The sequence below is a fragment of the Physeter macrocephalus genome, chromosome 5 (genome assembly GCF_002837175.3).
Source record: "Physeter macrocephalus isolate SW-GA chromosome 5, ASM283717v5, whole genome shotgun sequence".
In the NCBI taxonomy this organism is placed as follows: domain Eukaryota; kingdom Metazoa; phylum Chordata; class Mammalia; order Artiodactyla; family Physeteridae; genus Physeter; species Physeter macrocephalus.
The window spans coordinates 16,254,064-16,273,881 of record NC_041218.1 but is presented as its reverse complement, the minus strand read 5'-3'; the positions used below and the strand labels follow the sequence as shown (position 1 = coordinate 16,273,881).

The 19,818-nt window shown below is 39.6% G+C and overlaps 1 protein-coding gene across 4 annotated transcripts in view; it reads right to left on the bottom strand.

Moving 5' to 3' along the window:
- The window catches only part of DGKI (diacylglycerol kinase iota), a 472,815-nt gene that overhangs the window by 207,905 nt on the left and 245,092 nt on the right, over positions 1-19,818 (bottom strand). For 2 of the 4 annotated variants that reach the window (XM_055084815.1, XM_055084813.1), the window contains 3 exons: positions 19,388-19,459; positions 15,581-15,697; positions 5,025-5,099 (listed from right to left, as the gene is read on the bottom strand). In XM_055084815.1, coding sequence (XP_054940790.1) covers positions 5,025-5,099; positions 15,581-15,673 — 168 coding nt within the window. In that variant the 5' untranslated portion in view covers positions 15,674-15,697; positions 19,388-19,459. Of the gene's footprint in view, positions 1-4,319; positions 4,416-5,024; positions 5,100-9,649; positions 9,664-15,580; positions 15,698-19,387; positions 19,460-19,818 lie in introns of those variants that run through there. The other 2 variants (XM_055084816.1, XM_055084814.1) reach the window with 2 other exon arrangements.

Sequence of the window (19,818 nt, the reverse complement as noted above, 5' to 3'; positions counted from 1 at the left end):
TTCCACAAAAGACCTACATCAGAATCATGGGAGATGCTTGCTAACCGGTAGCATTCCTGGGCCTCACTCCAGACCCACTGCATCAGATTTTATGGGGTGGAGCATTTCTAACAATTGTCTTCATGGGTTTTATTTACAAACAGTTTGAAAGCCTCTGGACTATAAGAAGGGAGTAAGTATTCTATATTCAAATAGAATTTACCTGGACTGAACACTAGTGTCAGGAGGAAATTTCCTGAATTTTCCTAAAACTGAAAATTCCTAGATAAGAATTCTAATGAGTGGCTTCCCTGGTGGCGCAGTGGTTGAGAGTCCGCCTGCCGATGCAGGGGACGCGGGTTCGTGCCCCGGTCCGGGAGGATCTCACATGCCGCGGAGCGGCTGGGCCCGTGAGCCATGGCCGCTGAGCCTGCGCGTCCAGAGCCTGTGCTCCGCAACGGGAGAGGCCACAGCAGGGAGAGGCCCATGTAATGCAAAAAAAAAAAAAAAAAAAGAATTCTAATGAGTGATATTTCAAAGGTTCTCATGACTGAGGATGTCAAACAAATACAGAGGTCATGTTACTAATCTCAACTTGTCTGTAAGGTAAATAGAAGTGAATGGTCTCCCTTCTCAAAACAGAACATCACACTATGTAAGGCTTGAACACAGAATGCTCCAGAGCGAGAAACTCCAGGTAAGAAAGGGTATGCCCCCCACCCTGTTTCTCCTTCCTTGGGTTCACTTGCTTCGCTTCCACTGCCACCCTCTGTTCCCTTTTGGCTCTTTGTCTCAACTATGGCTCATTTGGGTCAGAGAGAATAAAAGGAGGAGGGGAAAACTATGAGGAAATGAGATTCAAAGGAACTGAGGAATAAGAAACTCCTTCCTGATTGCGTTTTGCCAGATGAGATGGTTTACTTCATCCTCTGACTCCCCATCTTATGGCTGAATGTACCCTCATCTGCAATGTGAAGGTCATGTTATGGTCACAGCTCAGGAAAGGCTAGCCCTAACAGGGGAGTTAGATCATCCCTGACCGTGACTCTGCCCTGCTCACCACAATCGGGGGATCAAAGTTGTACCATCCTAACACTGAAGAAGGAACCCAAAATATATGAAGCCGCTGGAGGTCAGTTTGAACGATGCTAATTGTAGATGGGTGTTTGGATTTCTTTACAGCTTTCTCCACATTTCACACTGTGCTTGGAAACAATGCACAATGTTCTTCATATTTATTAGGCTTAGTAAAGAATTCTACCTCAGAGAGGAAATATATAGAAATTTAAAGTTTTGTAATATTAATTTTGATTTGGTTAGTCATCACTTCTGAGAATCCTAGATATTCTGGAGGTAACATCATTAGGGCAATGCATTCACAAGCCAAAGTGCGTCAAATGACAGCAAAGTCAAGAAGCCTTTTGTTTCTAACAACTGGCCATTTAAAAAATTTGAATACCTCACTGTGATCTCAAATTCCTCAAACTCATTTCAACCTCTTTCCCAAAATAATTTTTCCCTTTCCTGAAAACCCATCAATAACAAAGCCACTTTCCAGATAATGAGCTGGAAAATCTTGATGCTCTACTTCCTTTTATGTATCCTATTCATCCACCATTAGTCTATCGGTCCGCCCATCCATTGATCAATCAATCCATCCATTGAGCTATCTCTCTATCTGATTTTTAAAATTTTTAAAAAATTTTATTGAAGCAAAGTTGATTTACAATGTTGTGTTAATTTCTGCTGTACAGCAAAGTGATTCAGTTTATATATATATATATATATATATATATATATATATATTCTTTCTCATATTCTTTTCCATTATGGTTTATCACAGGATACTGAATATAGTTCCCTTTGCTATACAGTAGGACCTTGTTGAGGGAAGGATTAGGAGTTTGGGATTAGTAAATGCAAACTACTGATATTATATATAGGATGTATATACAAGGTCCTCTACCCGATTTATGCTAAGTGAATAGACTCCTGACTTATATATATATTCTCTATGTGTCTAATTAATCTTCCATCATATTACTCCTTTGTTTAAAAAATATTTTTCAAAACTAAAAAAACTTTAAATAGCAAAAAACAAGTTTTCACTATATAAATCCAAAATCCTCAGCCGGGTTTTAAGACACTGCTTCATAGGTTCATTCTAACCTCTAATCACATTTCTAGTAACTTAATATGCATCCTCTACTCACCATACTGTACTCAAAATGAATCATTTTCATCACAACATCCCATCTTCTACACATACTGCTTATTAAACAATTATTTGTTCACTGCTCTATGCTGTATATTAGACATCATAGGTTCAGAGGTGCGGCCTCCAGCATTATGGACACTGTATCGTTACAGTAAAGGCACACATGGAGTACTTATGCTGCAATTCACATAATACAGGTGTGTGCCATGGACTATAGGGGCACAGTGTACAGGGTGATTAATTTTGAGCAATAGTTCAGAAAGGTGCACAGTAATGGGTGAACAGCAATGTGACAAGAGAGGAGGAAGAGGACATGACTCTAGTTTTCTCTCCTCTGCACAACTAAGTAGTACACATCTTCCATTTCAGCCACTTCCCTGACACCATTTCCTTATCACTCCCAAGTCACCGCTTGCCTCTGAACTTCCACAGCACTTGCGGTCTGATCCACTCAATTTACAACTCACATATATTTAACGTTGCTCAGATTCTTTTCCCCATTTGCCCCTTTTGTGTCATTAACAAACACGATATCCTTATCACTTAAGCGTCCATGAACTGTTTTCTATTTAGTGAAAGAGGAAGCAAACCTCGATCATCTCTGAAGTCCCTGTCTTTAATAATTTATACAGAGACTGAAACAGGAACAGGCTGTATCTTAACTGGACCGTCCCCTCCTCAAAAGCAGAGATCACCTACAGTTTTCTGAATGCCCTAGGGAAAAAGCTTATGATAATTTAACAAAGGCATTTTATATAAAGACTGTTGTGATAAAATATATCAGACATTAATTAGCATGTGGTGCTCAGGTGGCCAAAATCATGGAATTAATTACATTAGCTTTGCTCTGTTCCTCGAGCCCCAACCACACCCCCAATCCTAGTTAGGCTACAGCGAGACCAGAGCTAGAGAGGGGGTAAGATTCAGGGCAAACTGAACCTCACTCCTGAGAAACTCTTCCAGTGGTAGCGTCAGGATCACCATCATTACAACATGAAGATAATCATTTAGCAACTCAAAAGAGCAGAATGTTGAAAATAGATTATTTCTCTGCTTATAACACGTTTCTTTTTCCTGTTCTCTACAATGTTAATACAGACTTTTAACACAAGCATTATTATTAAGAATTTTGAAGAAAGGAAGGAAAGGAGGGATAATATTTTCTTTAAATTACAAGCTCCCATAAGAGAAGCTTTACTATAATTAACGCGATCTGGAAAAATGCCCATCAACTTTAGCAATAAGAACATCATTCTGGATCAACCCTAATTCTACAACTCCCCTCCTCATATGGGGTGACTAAACAGTTTTAAATCTTTTAGTTGTTTAGCGTGATACTTCGGGGAATCTTGTCTCAAAATGTAAAATGTGCACGTAACTTAATGGACACAGGAAATATTTTATCATCCAGTCTCACATGAAAATAACAGAAAATCAGAGCCCACAAAAGAGTATTGATAAGAAGCCTCAGACAGTGGGAAGAAAACCAGATGAAGAGACAAAGACCTGGATTCTAGAACAATTTCTATCCTTTAAAGAGCTGTGTACTTTAGATACGCTATTAAATTGAATTTTTCTAAGGCTATTTCTTTATCCTCAAATGAGGCTGGTAACTAATCGTTGTATAGGACTCGGGCAAAGACCAAATGAAACCTGTGAAACGTAATATAGTTTTGCTAGCCTCAGTGGTATCTGTTGTTCATGATTATCATGAATAATAAATCATTAATCTCTCTTTCCTCTGAAGAGAGGGAAAAAAGCAGTCGGGTCTAAACTACAATAGAAAGAAAGAAAGATAAGTTCATAAAGGGCTTCCTAACTATAGGAGTTGAGAAACCTGAAACATATTAACTAAGAGTTTATAGAATGACCTTTCTTGAAAATCTGTAAGGAAAATATTAGCAGTTAGGTTTTGAGTACCTCTAGTAAAGCCTTCTATGGAAGTAGAGGGATAAATCCTAGAACCTCTAGGCTTTGCCTAGCCCAGTCATGTGTGAGGCTGTCAAACTGGTTGTCTTCCAATGCTAGGAGTCCTACGTGGTGCTATTTTACTTGGTGTTGGGAAATGTGTTTTCAAGAAGGCATCGAAGCCTCCAGGTGAAACTCATGAAAACTGACTTACCTGGTTGCCTCCACTCTTAGGGTTCACAAACACAAGCAAAGGTTTCATGAGAGGAGAAGAGATAGGTTTTATCACAAAAGGACGACCTTTGTTTTCCTAATGAAGAAAGAAAGTGGAACTATTGAGACATACATCTGCGACTTGAAAGGCAGCCCCAAAACAATGAAAGTGAGAAATTACTAGCACCACCACTACCCCTTACCCCCCCCAAAAAACCCCACCCCCCAAAAAAAACCCTCCGCATCTTGTTTCACAGAGCTAACTCAAAGTAAATGAGAAAGTATCTCAAGCTATAACTTGCCCCCAAGAATTAAGCCACACTTTTGTTTTTATTCTGTATACTCAAAGTGTTCTAGGAACGTTCTAGCTCTTATCTTCATCTTTATAATCTTTGGGATAATACTTCCACAGACAAGTGCAAATGCTCTGATTCTGAAGTGGCAGGAGGTTTCATATATATGTGTATATATATATGTATATATTTTAAGAAATATATATATATTTATTTATATACTTATATATATATATATATTTTTTTTTTTTTTTTTTTCAGGAATAGGCAGAATCCCAGTGTGGTTAGAATGAGGTGAAGGAAAGAGTGGCAGGCGATAGATCAGAGAAATACGCTTGGCCAGGTCAAGTCAGACGGAGGTGGCTATGGAAAGGAGGATGGATTTCACTGGACCATCACCCACAAACACTTACTTCAGTTCCTCTTTTACTGACTTTTCTTTTAAAGCTTGTTCTCTTCTTCTTCCGATTTGAAGCCTTCAGCGAGTTCTGTAGGGAAAGAAGGGACCACCTGAGCTCGCAGGCAGACGGCCCACGAGCTTTCCCATGCAGAACCATCTAGAAGATGACGGCAGCACATGCTGTTCGACGGCATGCTTCTCATGCTTTGACACTTCCAAGCCACTGCTCATGGGTAAGCCACTGCTCATGGGTAAGCCACACACAGAACCCAGTCGCGTGCTTCAGAGTGAGCGACTGACTCCCCACCACACGGAGAGGCAGGGACTTAGAACCCTGGAGGCTCTCATGGACTCACATAACAACACATGTTATACCTGCCAACCCTCCCAGTAAAAATGGAAGAATCCCAAATTCTCTGAGGGGCTCCAGTCTCCCGCCCAACCAGGTCCGTCTCCCGCCCAACCAAGTTCAAGTTCATCTCCTGGTATGGAGATCACCTATGTGGAAATGTAAAAAAGGAGGCCATTTTTCATGTTTTCCTTTTTTGTTTTTTTTCTCTCTTTTTACTTTTTATAGGGAATGACCTATTCATAAAATGACTCAACCCCACTGGAACTTTATGATCCAACTCCCCTATCAGCATTAATGGCTTGGTTTTAATATGCAAAGACTCGAGTTACTTATAGTAAGAGTGGGAGCCACTGCTCTTCCTTTCTCTGGCTAAAGACCCACTGGTTTAAAAAGCCCTCCCTCCCCTGGTAACATTGATTTTTTTTTCTTCTCATAGAATTGCATCCAACTTGCTGAAACACAGTGACCCCAAATTTACGTTCCCAGTCTTTCTAGGGATTTTATGGACCACAACTTTGTGATTATTACAGCTATTTACTCTTAATATTTGATACAGATGCTTTGAGAAGAACCTCTCTCAGGGGACAGTCCCAGCTCACTGGCTGAAGACAAGGCAAAACCAGATTTAATTAGAGAAAAGTCAATAGTTAGATTGCCATCTTCATAAAGGCAAGCTATTACTACCATGTCATAAAGTTTTACAGAGTGTTGAAAGCCTGAAATACAAAATTCTTAACTTAAAAGCTTATATAAGTATATACATCTGCATTCTTTGAGCAATTAAATGTTTTCAAACAGCTTGAAGAAACTTAGGTATTTATTCAACATTTTTGAGTATTTTTTCTTAGCATTCAAAATAAACCTTAGTCTAGAGTACATATAGTAAAACATCCAAGTTAGCAAGACTGACACTATTTAGCTTTTATTTCACTTTCATTTGGACCATGAAAAAAATAAGTTGATTTGTGGCCTGTGCTCACCAAGGATGAAGGAAACTTTCTTGGACCACCATTTGTCCCAAGGTTTTCTTCCCCCCATCAGATTAAAAGAGTCTTCAGGTTCTCTGAATCTCCCCAGAAAAGAAATCCGGAAGTTCATGGGTGTTCGAGATTCCAGGTGATTTCTCATCACTCACTCTAGACTATACTTCTCCTGCAAACAGGTCTCCAAATTTCCGAATTCCTCTTTAAATGGGTGTACTATCGTGCCCCTCTTTGGGAAACTTTTGCATTCTTTGAGTATTTGCTATATTTTGACTACTTTCAGTTTTATTAAAAGGGAAAAAAAATTACTTGGAACCTTTAAACTTTTAATCAGCCAAATAGTCCAAGAAGAATGCTGAAAACTATTAGACCGACAGAAGCAGTATCTACTTGATGGCACTCAGTGATGCTCTGAGTGCTGGTACTTGGGACACAACAAATATTCTTATTTGTTTGGGGTGAAGCCCAGGCAAAGGTACTTTTTAAAAGTTCCCCAGAATAGAACAGAATAATAAAATAAAATAAAGGCTCCCCAGGGAATTCGAATGTGTAGCCGGGGTTGAGAACCCCTGTTTGAAGTACAAAGGGCAGAGTGAGGAGCCATAAGTACTGCGGTAAAGCCAGTCACTGCGGCGAGGAATGTGAGGTGTGAGGTGTGGGATCTGCCAGGGTCGGTGTGAATGCTGAACCTCCCTGTCACTTAGATCTGTGACCTTGGCCAAGTCAGTCAAGTTTCTGAAATAACAGTTTCTTAATCTTAAAATGAAGTTGATAATACCTACCTCACAGAACAGTTGTGGAGTTTAAACAAGAAAAAGGATGTGAAGCAGTTAACTTGGTATCCATCCCATGAGAAGCACTTCCATAAATGTCAGTTGCCTCGTTCATAGCTCTATATCCCTAACACCCAGCCCAAATGCCCGGCACACAGTATGAACTCAAATCGTTGTGGAAATAATAAACCAATATTTTTAGAGTTCACAACATTGAGTGAGTCTTCCCTGATTTTGAAAAGGATCCTTAGGAAGTGAGTGATTGTTTCCTAACTTCTTTGTTGTTTTCGTTCATTTAGTGTCAAAAGCAAGGCAGGACCCCAAGTGCTTGTAGGAACACACTGTCGGCCTTGGTTCTTGACAGGACTCAATAATTAAACTCCAAGAGATAGGTCGGATGGATCAAGCTGAGGTTGTTTCCTAAACTTGCCTGATCATAGAAATCATAGTTCTTCAGCTGATTCTGATGATCAAGTATGTTTGAGAAACAGAGGGTTAGAAAAACACATCAAAATAAGGCTTGATGTCTGAAAACAGGGCAGACAGGGAACTCAACTCTAACAGGGAACAGACACACAAAACGGCCTTTGTTTTAAACACAGATACAAGTGCTTCTGAGCCTCACTGAGCCACACGCAACTGAGGCCATCATCCCACAGAACAAGGAGGGGGCAAAAATAAAGCACAGTGGTTGACTTACAGTACCTGGACGCTTCTATGTGAGCTCTGAGTAAGCTTACAGCCCTACGGATGGTCAAATAGCAAAAGATAAGCAGTATGGAACTTCACAGCACACATCCAAATTCCCCAGGCTTCCTTCTGTTCCCGTGTAAATATGTATCTCTGTCTCAATATATCACTTCTTTTAGAAGGCAGCGTAATTCAACGAGGAACAGATGGTGTGAAGGCAGATTCGGGTTGTGTTTTGGCCAAGACAAGTCTTCTAGCCTTGCTTATCCACACTATCACCTACCCTGCCCGGTCAGTATTGTGAGAGCTAAACAAAACAACATGCTTTCCAAGAGTGTAAAAATTATGCCAAGACGTTATGGTCTAGAATTGTTGGTGATACAGTCATGAAACCTTTAATACTTGTCCTGTGTCCTAAAACAAAGCAGCCCTCTTAACAAGGGCAGTTAACTCAGTGATACAAAGGGTTCACTTTGCAAGTTCAACACTTTCCAAACAGTGAAATCCTGTGCTCTCATTTGGATTTTTACATTCTTCTGATTCTAACAGCATTCACCCCCTGTACATCCTGTGCCCACTCTTTTGTTAAAGTCCTAAGAAAAGATAAAGGCTTTTTGTTTTCTTGTACCAGGTATTGGGCAGAATTACCTTGCCACAAAAATAATCCTATCAACACAAACTTTATCATAGTTATGACTCCTTCCTGGGCTGTTACAAAATCTTATGGGTGAATCACTCAGCTGTGAATGAAGCCTAACGTACTACTCTTATTACTCTTCAGGGATTTCCTCAGGTGATGGGATCACAAAGGATCTAAATAATAACAGATCTAAAGAGAAGATATCTCACTTCATCATTCCAAATGAAGCCCTCCTCCATCATACACTGGACAAAACTCCAATGGATAATAAGAGGGCGATCCATGGACTTTGTCTATTAAAGAACGTTCTCACTCTGCCCTGCTTCAGCTATACCATTGCAGCAAAGGTTGTTGTGAGGACAGGTAAGCAGAAGAATCAAGAAAACTCATTCCAAAGTTAAGGACAGGGTCTCTGCAGCTTCTCAGGCGTATTTGGCCAAATCACAGCAAGTATCGCTTGACCTTTAGAACTAATCAAAGGAAGTCACTTGGGCATTGAGGGAGATTGTTGGCCATTGCTATTACATATCATGGGGTCCCCAGCATTTTAAGATCATCCAATCATAAGGAATAAGGACTAGCATGAAGAAAGGCAATGCAAGGCTAGGCAGGAGTTGATAGCGACATTTTTATACGTAGACCATTAGAAAGAATATAAATATCTATTGGTAAGGAGTTGCTTAAATCAACTGTAAAATATCCATAGTGTGGGATACATACAGTAGTTTTAAAAAGAGTCAAATCTGTATGTATTAATTTAGACTTTCCCTATGATTTTTTTTAACTGGGAAAGCCAAATTTTAACGCATTAAGTGGAGAATGATGTTATTTATTTAAAACGCACACCTTTAGTGTCCCCCCCCCCAAACTTGACCCACAAAAAGTTCATGTCACACAGGTCTTGCTCCACCAGCTCCAAGTGCTTACACTCGTATCTGAACATCTTTAACTCGTTCATCCAGTCAAAATATCATCTGCTAACGTTTTCAGTCCAGAGGACAAACACTGACATTTGTTAACTTTAAATATAACTTTTACTTTACATCAACAGATTCAGGTTTGGGTGTTGAAATTTGGTTTTCTTGTCATTTTAATTCCTTCCAGTCATCTACCGTCCATCATCTTTTAACTTCTAGGTCTGTCTAAGTAATCTGGTGACGAAACCCAGCAAATCATCTAGGCAGCGCTCATTTCCCTTACCATCAAACTTTCATGCAGCTCCCAACTCCACAGCTGGTCACGGAGTAATTATCCACTCAGAACCAGCCATCTTTCAACAGAGAAGGAAAATATATGGTTTAATTTGACCTCTTTACAACCCACTTTTCCTGACCATTATACACTTCAGCAGATTTCCTTTACTCTTCTTCTCTCGAGTCATCTGTTTAGACACAAACATCACAAATAAAGCTGACTTTATTTGATGACCCATCTTCACTGGTTGTTCTCAGTTATGTCCTATCAACTTTCATTGTCCTTCCTCATCCCTCTTTCCAGGGACGCCGCCCACATCCTTCAAAACCAAGCACAAATGACAGATTTTCCACTGAGCCTAGGCTGCTCTCCATGACTGAAGCTGCTCAATTCTGCTTCATGTCTCCACTGTGTTTCTACATCTTAGGTGGCATTTACCTCTCTCCACCTCAGATGTGTAGGCGTCTCACTGACCAGGGCTATTTCAACCAACCTGTCTTGGGCCAACCTGGCCCCTTCCTCTCACCACCATATATGTATCTCTCCCACGAGATGAACACTGATCAAAAAGACAAACCTTCCCAGACATCTGAAAGCTACTCTTTTATTAAGAATTTACATGTGGCTGAATTCCTCTCCAGAATCCACAAATACCCTGACCAATGATTTAGATTGTTGTGTCTATTTTCCCCACTGGGGAGTACACTCTTTGTGGACATCAAATGAACATCTGATTCATCTTTGGACCTCTCACTGCATGTAACAGCATCTTTGAATGTGGTTAATTAAACATTTACTTAATTCAATTAACCCTCTTCTCCTTTATCATTTTTAAGCAGTGTCATAGAAAAATATAGAAATATATAAAGAAGGAAAGATACATAAATTCTAAAAGTTGAAAAAACATTTTATCTGTTCTTTAGCTACTTCCAAATTCTATTTTTTTTTTTATCATTTCCCAATACCTCCAACAAATTCTCTAATCTTACTGCTTCCACACCATCACTAACAGGTTGCCACCCATACTCCACACTCTACAAACTATAGTTTTTATGGTCATCAATGCTCTGGTCCCAAACACAAGGACTTTTCTCAATCCTTGTTATTTTTTTCATGTCTACAGAATTTAACATTGATGATTGCCCTATTTTTCATTTTTAATAATGAAACTTTAATGCAATCATAGTTCTCTATCTTACAGGATTCTCTTCCTCCTCTCACTTTCCGGGTATGGATGTTCTCCCAGTCTTCTTCTGTTCTTTTATTCAGTAAATGATCAGGTCTTGACTCTCTCCCATGGGATAGGCATTGTGCTAGTGAATACATAATCCCACTACAGTGTGAAATACAACAGTTACCGTAGTATTTCAAGGTGCACTTGGAAACAGAGTAGGTGCCAGGCTACGGCCCCTATTCTTGTCTCCTTCTACCCTCTCCAGTGGAAATCTCATCCTCTTTACATCCTCTTTCACCATCATACAGATGGTTCAGGGATCAATAACTTCTATCTTGACCCCTGTATGACTACCCACTGTTGCTATCTGCTGTTGTGCGGCTTCACCTGATACCCTGCACCCCTAAAGTCAACAAGAAGGAAAATAACAAGAGCTAACATTTGAGTGGTTACAATGAGTCAGGTGCTGTTCTGTGTGTTTTATTTTTTCTTTTTTAGTTCATTAGTCCTCATGAAAGCTCTATGAGTTAGGTACTAGTATTATTTAACCTTTGCAACTGAGAAACTGAAACAGAAGAGATTAAGTTGAGATTAAACAAGTTATTAAGTGGCAGAGCAAGGTTATGAATCCAGGCAGCCTGGCTTGCAAGCCAGAGCTCTTCAGCACTACTCTATTGCAACCCTGCCCCCAAGCTCATCATACACTACCCTTTCATAGAACTTAGTTAATTGATTAAATTACTTAATGGCGTTGGAGCCCAGAGGAGGAGGGACCACCAAAATTTTAAAGCTAACTGATTCAGCAAGGCTGGCTACCATAACACAGTAAGGCAGCATGGCATATCATTAAAAGCTTGGTTTCCAGAATCACAATTCTTGGGTTCAAATGCCATCTCAAACTATTCAATAATTATATAGTCCCAGCTAATTTATTTGACTTTTCTATTCCTTACTTTCCTTAGCTTCAAAATGGGACTCATAGGATACCTGCTCCATAGAGCACTGTGATGATGAGATACTGAAGGTACTTAAAATATTTCCTAACACATGTAAAGCATTCAATGAATGTTAGCTTTCATTCTTATTACGATGTCCTGAATCATAGAATAAAAAGGTGCGTGATGAAAAAAATTTTGGACTTTAGCATCCCGACTGTGAGCTACTCTCCAAAAATCACCCCCCACCAATCAGCCACTTAATACAAGTTGCTAAGATACCAACTTATTATTCTGAAAATTTAAGGGCAAACAAGTAAGCATTTTTTATGTATTTGCTGGTAATAAGGGAAAGGTCTCTTTATAGAAAAATTGTAGCTAAAAAATGAAGAGTAAAAACTGGAAAAATCACCCTTTAGCCACCACTAATGAAATAACAGATTTAGGTAACAATCCTTAATGGATAAAATTATAGATGAAAGACTGATGGACAACCTTATACTAGATGGATTAGGATGACAGCTCCTGAATTCACAGATCAATCTTAACATCACTAAGAGTGAACAACCTGATATTATGTTCCTTTAAAAGCTACACTATAGAAAAAGATATCATTACCCATATAGTCCTTTTGCCAAGAAATTAAACCTGAATCTAATGTCTTTATATCTAAATATTTCTACAAGAACTATGGGCCATACGGAAAATCATTTTAAAACACAATAAGGATACAATCAGCCAAAATTAAAATATGAGATATTCTACAGGTAAAGTGACCCAATTTATTCAATAAATAAATGGCAGGAAAAATAAGAGAGGTGATTGCTATAGATTAAAAGAGATTTAAGAGATCAGTCAACAAAAAGGCAGTTGTAGACTTTGGATCCTAATTTGAAAAAATAACTGTAAAAAAAGATATATTTGAAACAACCAGAAAATATTTTAAGGATGCCACCTCAAATTATTTAATTTTGATGGGTGAGACAATTGTATGTAGTTGTCTTCCTAAAGTGTTATCTTTTCGGGAAACAAAATGAAGCATTTACAGATTAAATGGTATGCTAAAATCTGCTTTAAAATACTCTAGCCAAAGAAAAAAAAGAAGACTTCCACTTTGGGGAAGACAGAGTAAATGGGGTGGGACCAGGAGAAAAATGGATGTGGCTCTGAAAAGGTAACATAGGGATACCTGCGGTGATGGAATTGGTCTGTGTCTTGACTAATCAATGTCAAGATCCTTGCTGTGATGTTATACTATGATCCTGCAAGATGTTACCATGAGGGGAAAGTTTGTAAAGGGTACATGGGATCCTTCAGTGTTATTTCTTACAACTGCATGTGAATCTCAAAACAAATTTAACTACAAAAAAGAAAATATGGTGTGGCAGGGGTTAGATGAAACAATAATAGCAGAAAAGTTCAGGGTTATACACTTTTATGCTCAAGTGTCTTATTTAGTTATTTTAATGTTTACTATTATCGGCATTGCAGATCAGTTCCTTTTCAGAAAAGATGAATATAGAAAAAGATGTTTAATGATATAACATACCAATAACTAAGGGTTATTATTTAGACATAGGATGAGAAAAGCATTGATTGAAATGAAGACTAAGAAGGACCTGACCTCAAACAGGAATATATCAGGTATATGAGGTCTTGGTTCCAGAATTCTGACAGTGAGTTAAAATCTGTATATTTAAATGTAATGTTGAACAAGACACATAGTAAAGAAGTGCTTTTATAGGAAGAGATGAATGAGTATGATGTTTCGTCAGTAGTATTCCTTATAGGAAAGAAATAAGTGACTAGTTAGAAAGAAGTGACGACTAATGTGTTATTGAATATTGCAACAGCAATTCAGGATGTGAAATGATAATTGCAGAGTTTGTATTTCAAGTCAAATTTCTATATTATCTGTGGTGTTTCAGGTATAGAATCTGTTTTATGTCTTTATGAACATTAAAAATATCTGTAACACCAAAAAAAAAAAAGTTCATGGTTATGGAATTCATTATGATCTTCTCTTTCTCTTCACTTGCTTGAAAATTTCCACAACCAAAAGAATTTTTAAAGTTTAGAAAAGTAAACTTAGAATTTCTCTGCAGAGTGGTAGTCTTCTGATTTTTCTGTTCTATCTTCAGGGGCCCAAAATCCCATACCACTAGGTCATCCTACACACGAATGCTAGTTGTTTTCTTCTAAAATACAGTTTTACTCTATCACTCCTTTGCTTAAAAGGATAAAGTTTACATGAATCAAAAATCTCTCCCAGTCAGGCCTGAGCAACCTTATGCTCATCCCCTACACACCCCCTACATAAACCATCCACTGCAGTCAACCTAGTCTCACAGTCCCATGAAGATAATTTTGGACAAATTATCCTTGCTTGTGCCATTCTGTTTGTCATTTCCTTCTCCACTGACGTAAATCCCACCCATCTTTAAGGAGGCAGAATGAAATCCACCTGCTTCATGAAGCTCTCCCTGATCTTTCCTTAAAATAACGATATGGTTCTTCAGAGCAAGGATTGTGTATTATATCACAATGCCTAGAAGCCTTCTTGATACCATCAAGGTTCTTGATGAAAAACGTGTTGATTTAACTGAATATTTACTATACAGCACATGGAGAGATTACTGAATTTTAGGGGAAGAACACACACAAAGAAGTAAAAATGTTAGAGGTTTTAAAATAACACCAAATTGGAAATCAGTACACCCGAATCTCAGACATAGTACTGTAATTGACTTGCTATGTCACCTTGGACAACTTATTTAGCATCTCGTGACATTCAGCTCTAAAACGTAAAAGTAACTAGATGTTTCATTTTTTAATGTGTAGGTACTGTACTCGTCTCTGGAAAACAGTTCCCAGGGCTTCCATGGATTGTAACTTGGAAAGATGATTCCTACATGTTACTCATCAGAGGCAAACCTTTTATATAAAACACATGAAGCAAAACAGTGTCCCTGATCCACCAGTGTTTAAATAAAACTGAGTCAATGAGGATACACTACATGATAATTCTGGAGACCATCTGAAGCAGGACTGCCATATCTCTTAAAGATACTACATTCAAGAAGACTCCCTAAGGTACCCGCACCCTGGGGGAGGTATAATCTTCTCCCTTTAACATTAAAAGTCTGCCATCCCATAACTTGGAGATGACTATCTAAGATGTACAGTACAAAGGTAGAAATGTTTCTATCACAGATTAGGACCTTGTTGAAAAACTAACAAGGTCTCCCAGAATATAGCAGCGGAGACTCTCCAGGACAGAAAGTACAATGAGGATGGAATACAGAATGAGATTAGATGTTAAGAAGATAAATTCTACTTTGCCTTAAGAAAAGAGTGTTGCTCTCTAAGCAGGCCTTGTGTACTGGGGAAGGTCATGACCCCCAGTCTGCATTCGGGTTGGAAGTGGTGGTAATAGCAACCAAACAATGGCACAGAGCGCCCTCACAGCCACTCCCTGGGGGTGCCCAGGCTGGAAGAGAAGAGAGTCGTGTGAGAATCAGCTGTACCCACTACGGGTCCTCAATGAACTCAGGAGAGCACCCATCAAAGAGAACATTAGCACCTGAGTGGGGAGGAAACACTCTTGCTGTGGAACTTTGATTTCTTTAGGAGGTGGAGGCTGGTTCCATGAGAGAGCCCAACGCAGAACTGTGATGGGCTAATGGGATGAACTGGGAAGCATGGGACCTTGGGGATGAGTGAGCAGAGACTGTAAGAACCCAGAGATTCGTCAGGGGGAGAAAAGCAAGAAGCAGCGGTTACTTTTTCTCTGTGCTGGCCCAGCAGCACCAGGGTTCCGGCAGTTACCTGAGGTTTCTTCACCTTAATGATCCAGGTGGGCGGGACAATAACAGCAGCGTGAGCCCCCAGGGAGCAGGGTTCCTCAATCTGATGCAGCATGAAGCAGGTCACCTTATTGTGAAACTGAAGGGAAAAACAGGCCAGTAAACAATTCTGTGCAAAGGACGATGCTGCCACAAGACGGAATAAGTACATGTGTACACACACACACACACACACACACACACACACACACTCTCTCTCTCTCTCTCTCTCTCTCTCTGAGGTCACACGCTCTAGTCACTGCCCAACCAGCCCCAGGAACCTACCAGATTTCAAATTCATTCCACTTTACAAACTGATAACGACTGATAACAAGAAATCAATCTTACAGGACAAGCTGGCTAAAATTTGATAAGCTTTTAATAGGATATTTACATAAAGATGTTAGAGACTTGGAGGGGTCTATGAAGGCTAACTTTGCACATAATTTTTTTTCACTTGGCTCGCGCTGGTCACAGACTTGGTTGATCTGGGACGATGTCCAAAAGGAAACGAAGGCAAAGCAGAAAGGCAATGCCGACCATTTGCCTCTCCTTTTTCTATCCATAGATGTAAATCCTTCCCAGGTAGTCCTTCCAGTGTAGGGGACCCAGGAAAGAAGATGTCTCTTCTAGAGAGTTGTTAATCCGAGAGGGAACAAAAAGACTGCTTCTGCTAGGTTTGTCCAGGACCACTGAAAAAATAATGGTCCTGTCATACTTGGCAAGTCTAAAGTGCCTTTGGTTTTTGAAAGGAAGTAAAAGTAGACTAATGATCATAAAGATACCGCAGTTCTAGGGGCTTAAGTTTATACCCCAATGGACTGAGTAACCTTAGGCCAATCACATTTTCAATCATCTTTTTTGGTGACTGTAAAGTGATAATGAGTGGTAACATTTGTTTTCTAATAAACATAAAATCCCCATTAAATTAACATTAGCTTCTACTTGGATTATACTTACTATGACCACATAATTTATCAGCTTAACTGAAACAATTTTAAGAATGAAAGGGAGCACTGGTAATAATTATGCTGGAAGAGCAGACATAAATTAGGGCTGTTTCAGGAAAACTGGCAAATATAGCCACCCCAATTATGTCACATCAGGGAAATTTTGTCTTTATCGCCGAATATCTTCAAGATCTGACATGATCCATGGCAAATTACAAAATCAATTAATTAAGTGTGAAATACTAATTAATAAGATAATAAATAATTCCCCCTACCACCAGTTACTTGTGATCTGCAAACAATTTGCTATACCAGAGAAATGTCATTTGAATTCCTTCTTTAGAAAGTGATTTTCTTTTAGCAATTCAAATAAACCCCCAAATGAATGGCCATTGCATTTCTAAAATGGTAGGGATCTCAGAGACTGCCTACTCCAACTCTCTCAATTTATACCCTAGTAATCTCTAATCTAGAGAGACTAAGAGGTATGTCCAAAACTGCAGGACTTTTAAGTGGTAGAGTCAGGACCTGAATCCATGAAACCCAGCTCCCAAACCCACTTTTATTTTCTGCTGCAGGAAGCGCCCATAGAAGGCACTTAATTGTTTGACATCAGATATCCTAGAAGGAATTACCTGTAGTGTTAAAATACACCACCACTGTGATCTGTCTTAAAATGTTTTGTGCTTTCAGTCCTTGAAAAATCACATTGTAAACCTGGGAAACTCAAAGATATCAATACTTGGAATTGACCAAAACTCTGCCACAGGGGCCAAGCGAAAGTTGTTTTTTAGTGATTCAAGTGGAGTACAGATTAATAAAAAGAGAGCACATGTGTTCACTGTCAAATGGGATTGAGTTCTCAAATTAAATAACCCTGGACCAACCACCTAAACACAACCTGGCAGCTACGGGGACAGGAGCAGGCACAGCCTATCTGAGGCCAGCTTGATGCCATTTAGCAAGTAACATCTCACCAGATCAGGGAAACCAGCAGCACAGACAGAGGTGGGGACCCCGGGGCCCTAAATCTGCTTCTTCCTGTCCAGGTGGAGATATTGCTCTGATGGCATAGTCTCATTCAAGGACTAGGATGGCCTTGTGTTTATGAACATGTTCTTGAACAGTAGCACAAAGATTATTTGTGTAACGATTAACTGAAAGGAAATGGAAATGCCAAGAATAAAAAATGTGCCAGGAGGGTGACACAGCAAGCACTGAACTTTCCAGACCAAGGCGTCCCTACCTAGTGACAGCAGACCCTCCTGACATGTGCGGGCCTAGGGAAATTATGCCAGAGAGATTATTAGGTTGAACCTGATGGAATTGCCAAAATTCAAAAGTTTCTGACCCACAGAAATGTCAGTTTCATGTGTTTCAACTAAATGCATCTTCTACTCCTGCCCTATGGCTTTGTTTGGCTATAGGTAAAGCTGCTGTGTGTAGTCTTGATGTTTTCCTTCAAACCCTTACCCTCGCTAAAACAGCACAGCCCTTTCTTTTCAGGTTGGCTGCGCAGTGAGGGGACAATGTATCGCAATTATGCAGTCATTCAAAAACAACCAAACAAACAAAAAACCAGGTGAATTGAGAGATTAGAGCAGGGGTCCAGACTTTTTCTATAAAAGGACTGGATAGTAAATATTTTAGTCTTACAGGGTCATACTGTTTCTGCTCCAACTACTCGACTCTGCTGCTGTAGCATGAGAGTAGCCAGAGATAATACATAAAGGATGGGCATGGCTGTGTTCCAATAAAACTTTATTTATAAAAACAGTGTGATTTCAACTTTCTAGACGTCTGCTTCAGGCTAGATGATAATGCCTTCCAGGTGAGCTAAGCTAGCCCATTCAGACACTTGCCAGTTTCTGGGAAAAGAACAGTTTGAGAACTGGGAGCCCTAGTTTTCCCTCCCGTTGTTTTTCTAAGGGCAGCAATGAGAGTGCCAAGGTTCTGAGATTCAGGTGAATTGCACACATGTTCTTAGAAGACTCAGGACCCCCTGTGTATCCATGCCATGTCACTTCTCACTCCTTGATGTCTCTCCCGTTTTTCTTTGTGTGTGTGTGTGTTCCAATAAAACTTTATTTATAAAAACAGGCAGCAGTCAGATTTGGTCTACAGGCCATAGTTTGCCAACTTATGAGTTAGAGTATACATTGTATACTCTAAAGAAAAAAACAGGTCCATAGGCAAGCAAAAAAATGAACCATCTAGTTGGGACAGAGCTGTTAAAAAATGAAAAAAAGATAGATAAGAGAGGAAAAGTAAATAGGGAAATTACCACTGGATCCTGATCAGTATATATATATGTTCAAATGTAAGAAAGACTTACATTTCAATGAGCACACAGCCAACTATAACAACATCCAAACCTAAAGAAGGATACGAGACCGCTCTTATCCTAACATAGCCCCATTATAAAAAATAAGTTGCCCACATCCAAAACAGAAGAACCAAGATGCCTGAATTTCTGTGTCAGAGGGATTATCTAAGGTTGCAATCTCCCACTATAGGAGTCATCGACAATCTAGTGTAGTGGGGAAAACGTGGCGCAGGAGCGAAAAGCCCTCGATACTAAACCCAGGGACAGAAGCAGGAGAGGATTTTCCAATCTGTGATCCCAGGCTTCAATGTATAAAGGGGTTAATTTATACTTTCTTCCAGCTCATTTATGCTATAGTTCTATAGTTTTGATCTGTCTTTCTTCCTCCACAGATCCTATGAGAGAAATAATACAAAAATTAGGATAACGCTCCACTTACAGACAGGAACTCCAGCAATAACGTAAGTCGATCTTGATAAAACACGAGCCCACTTTATTTTATCCCCAAACTTACCGCCTGCTTGCACCAGGAACAGCTGATAGCCACAATCTCTTTACTGTGGAAGGAGAATTTTTGCTGGAAGCCCTGTGATGTCAGAGTAAGAAACAGAGAATTAAAACCACTTCAAACACAGTGTGCATCTGCCCTCCTGAAGTCCAACGAAGTAAGGCCAGGCTTAAGGTAACTGGGATGGCAAATGCCACACTCGGCACTGCGGCATCTCCAACTTCTACCACACGAGAGTCTCCTATCCCCGAATCCTCTGGAGTGTGAGAGAGGAGGCACCAGCGTTTCCTTAACACTACTCAAAGTCAGACACAAAAACGTTGTTCTTTTTCTCCCAAGTAAATGAGGTTCTGATACGTTTTTATTGTAAGTAAAAGAAAGAGCCGCTTTTGGTTCACATGACTCTTTATAATGGTCACCCATCTCAGAGGTTCTAT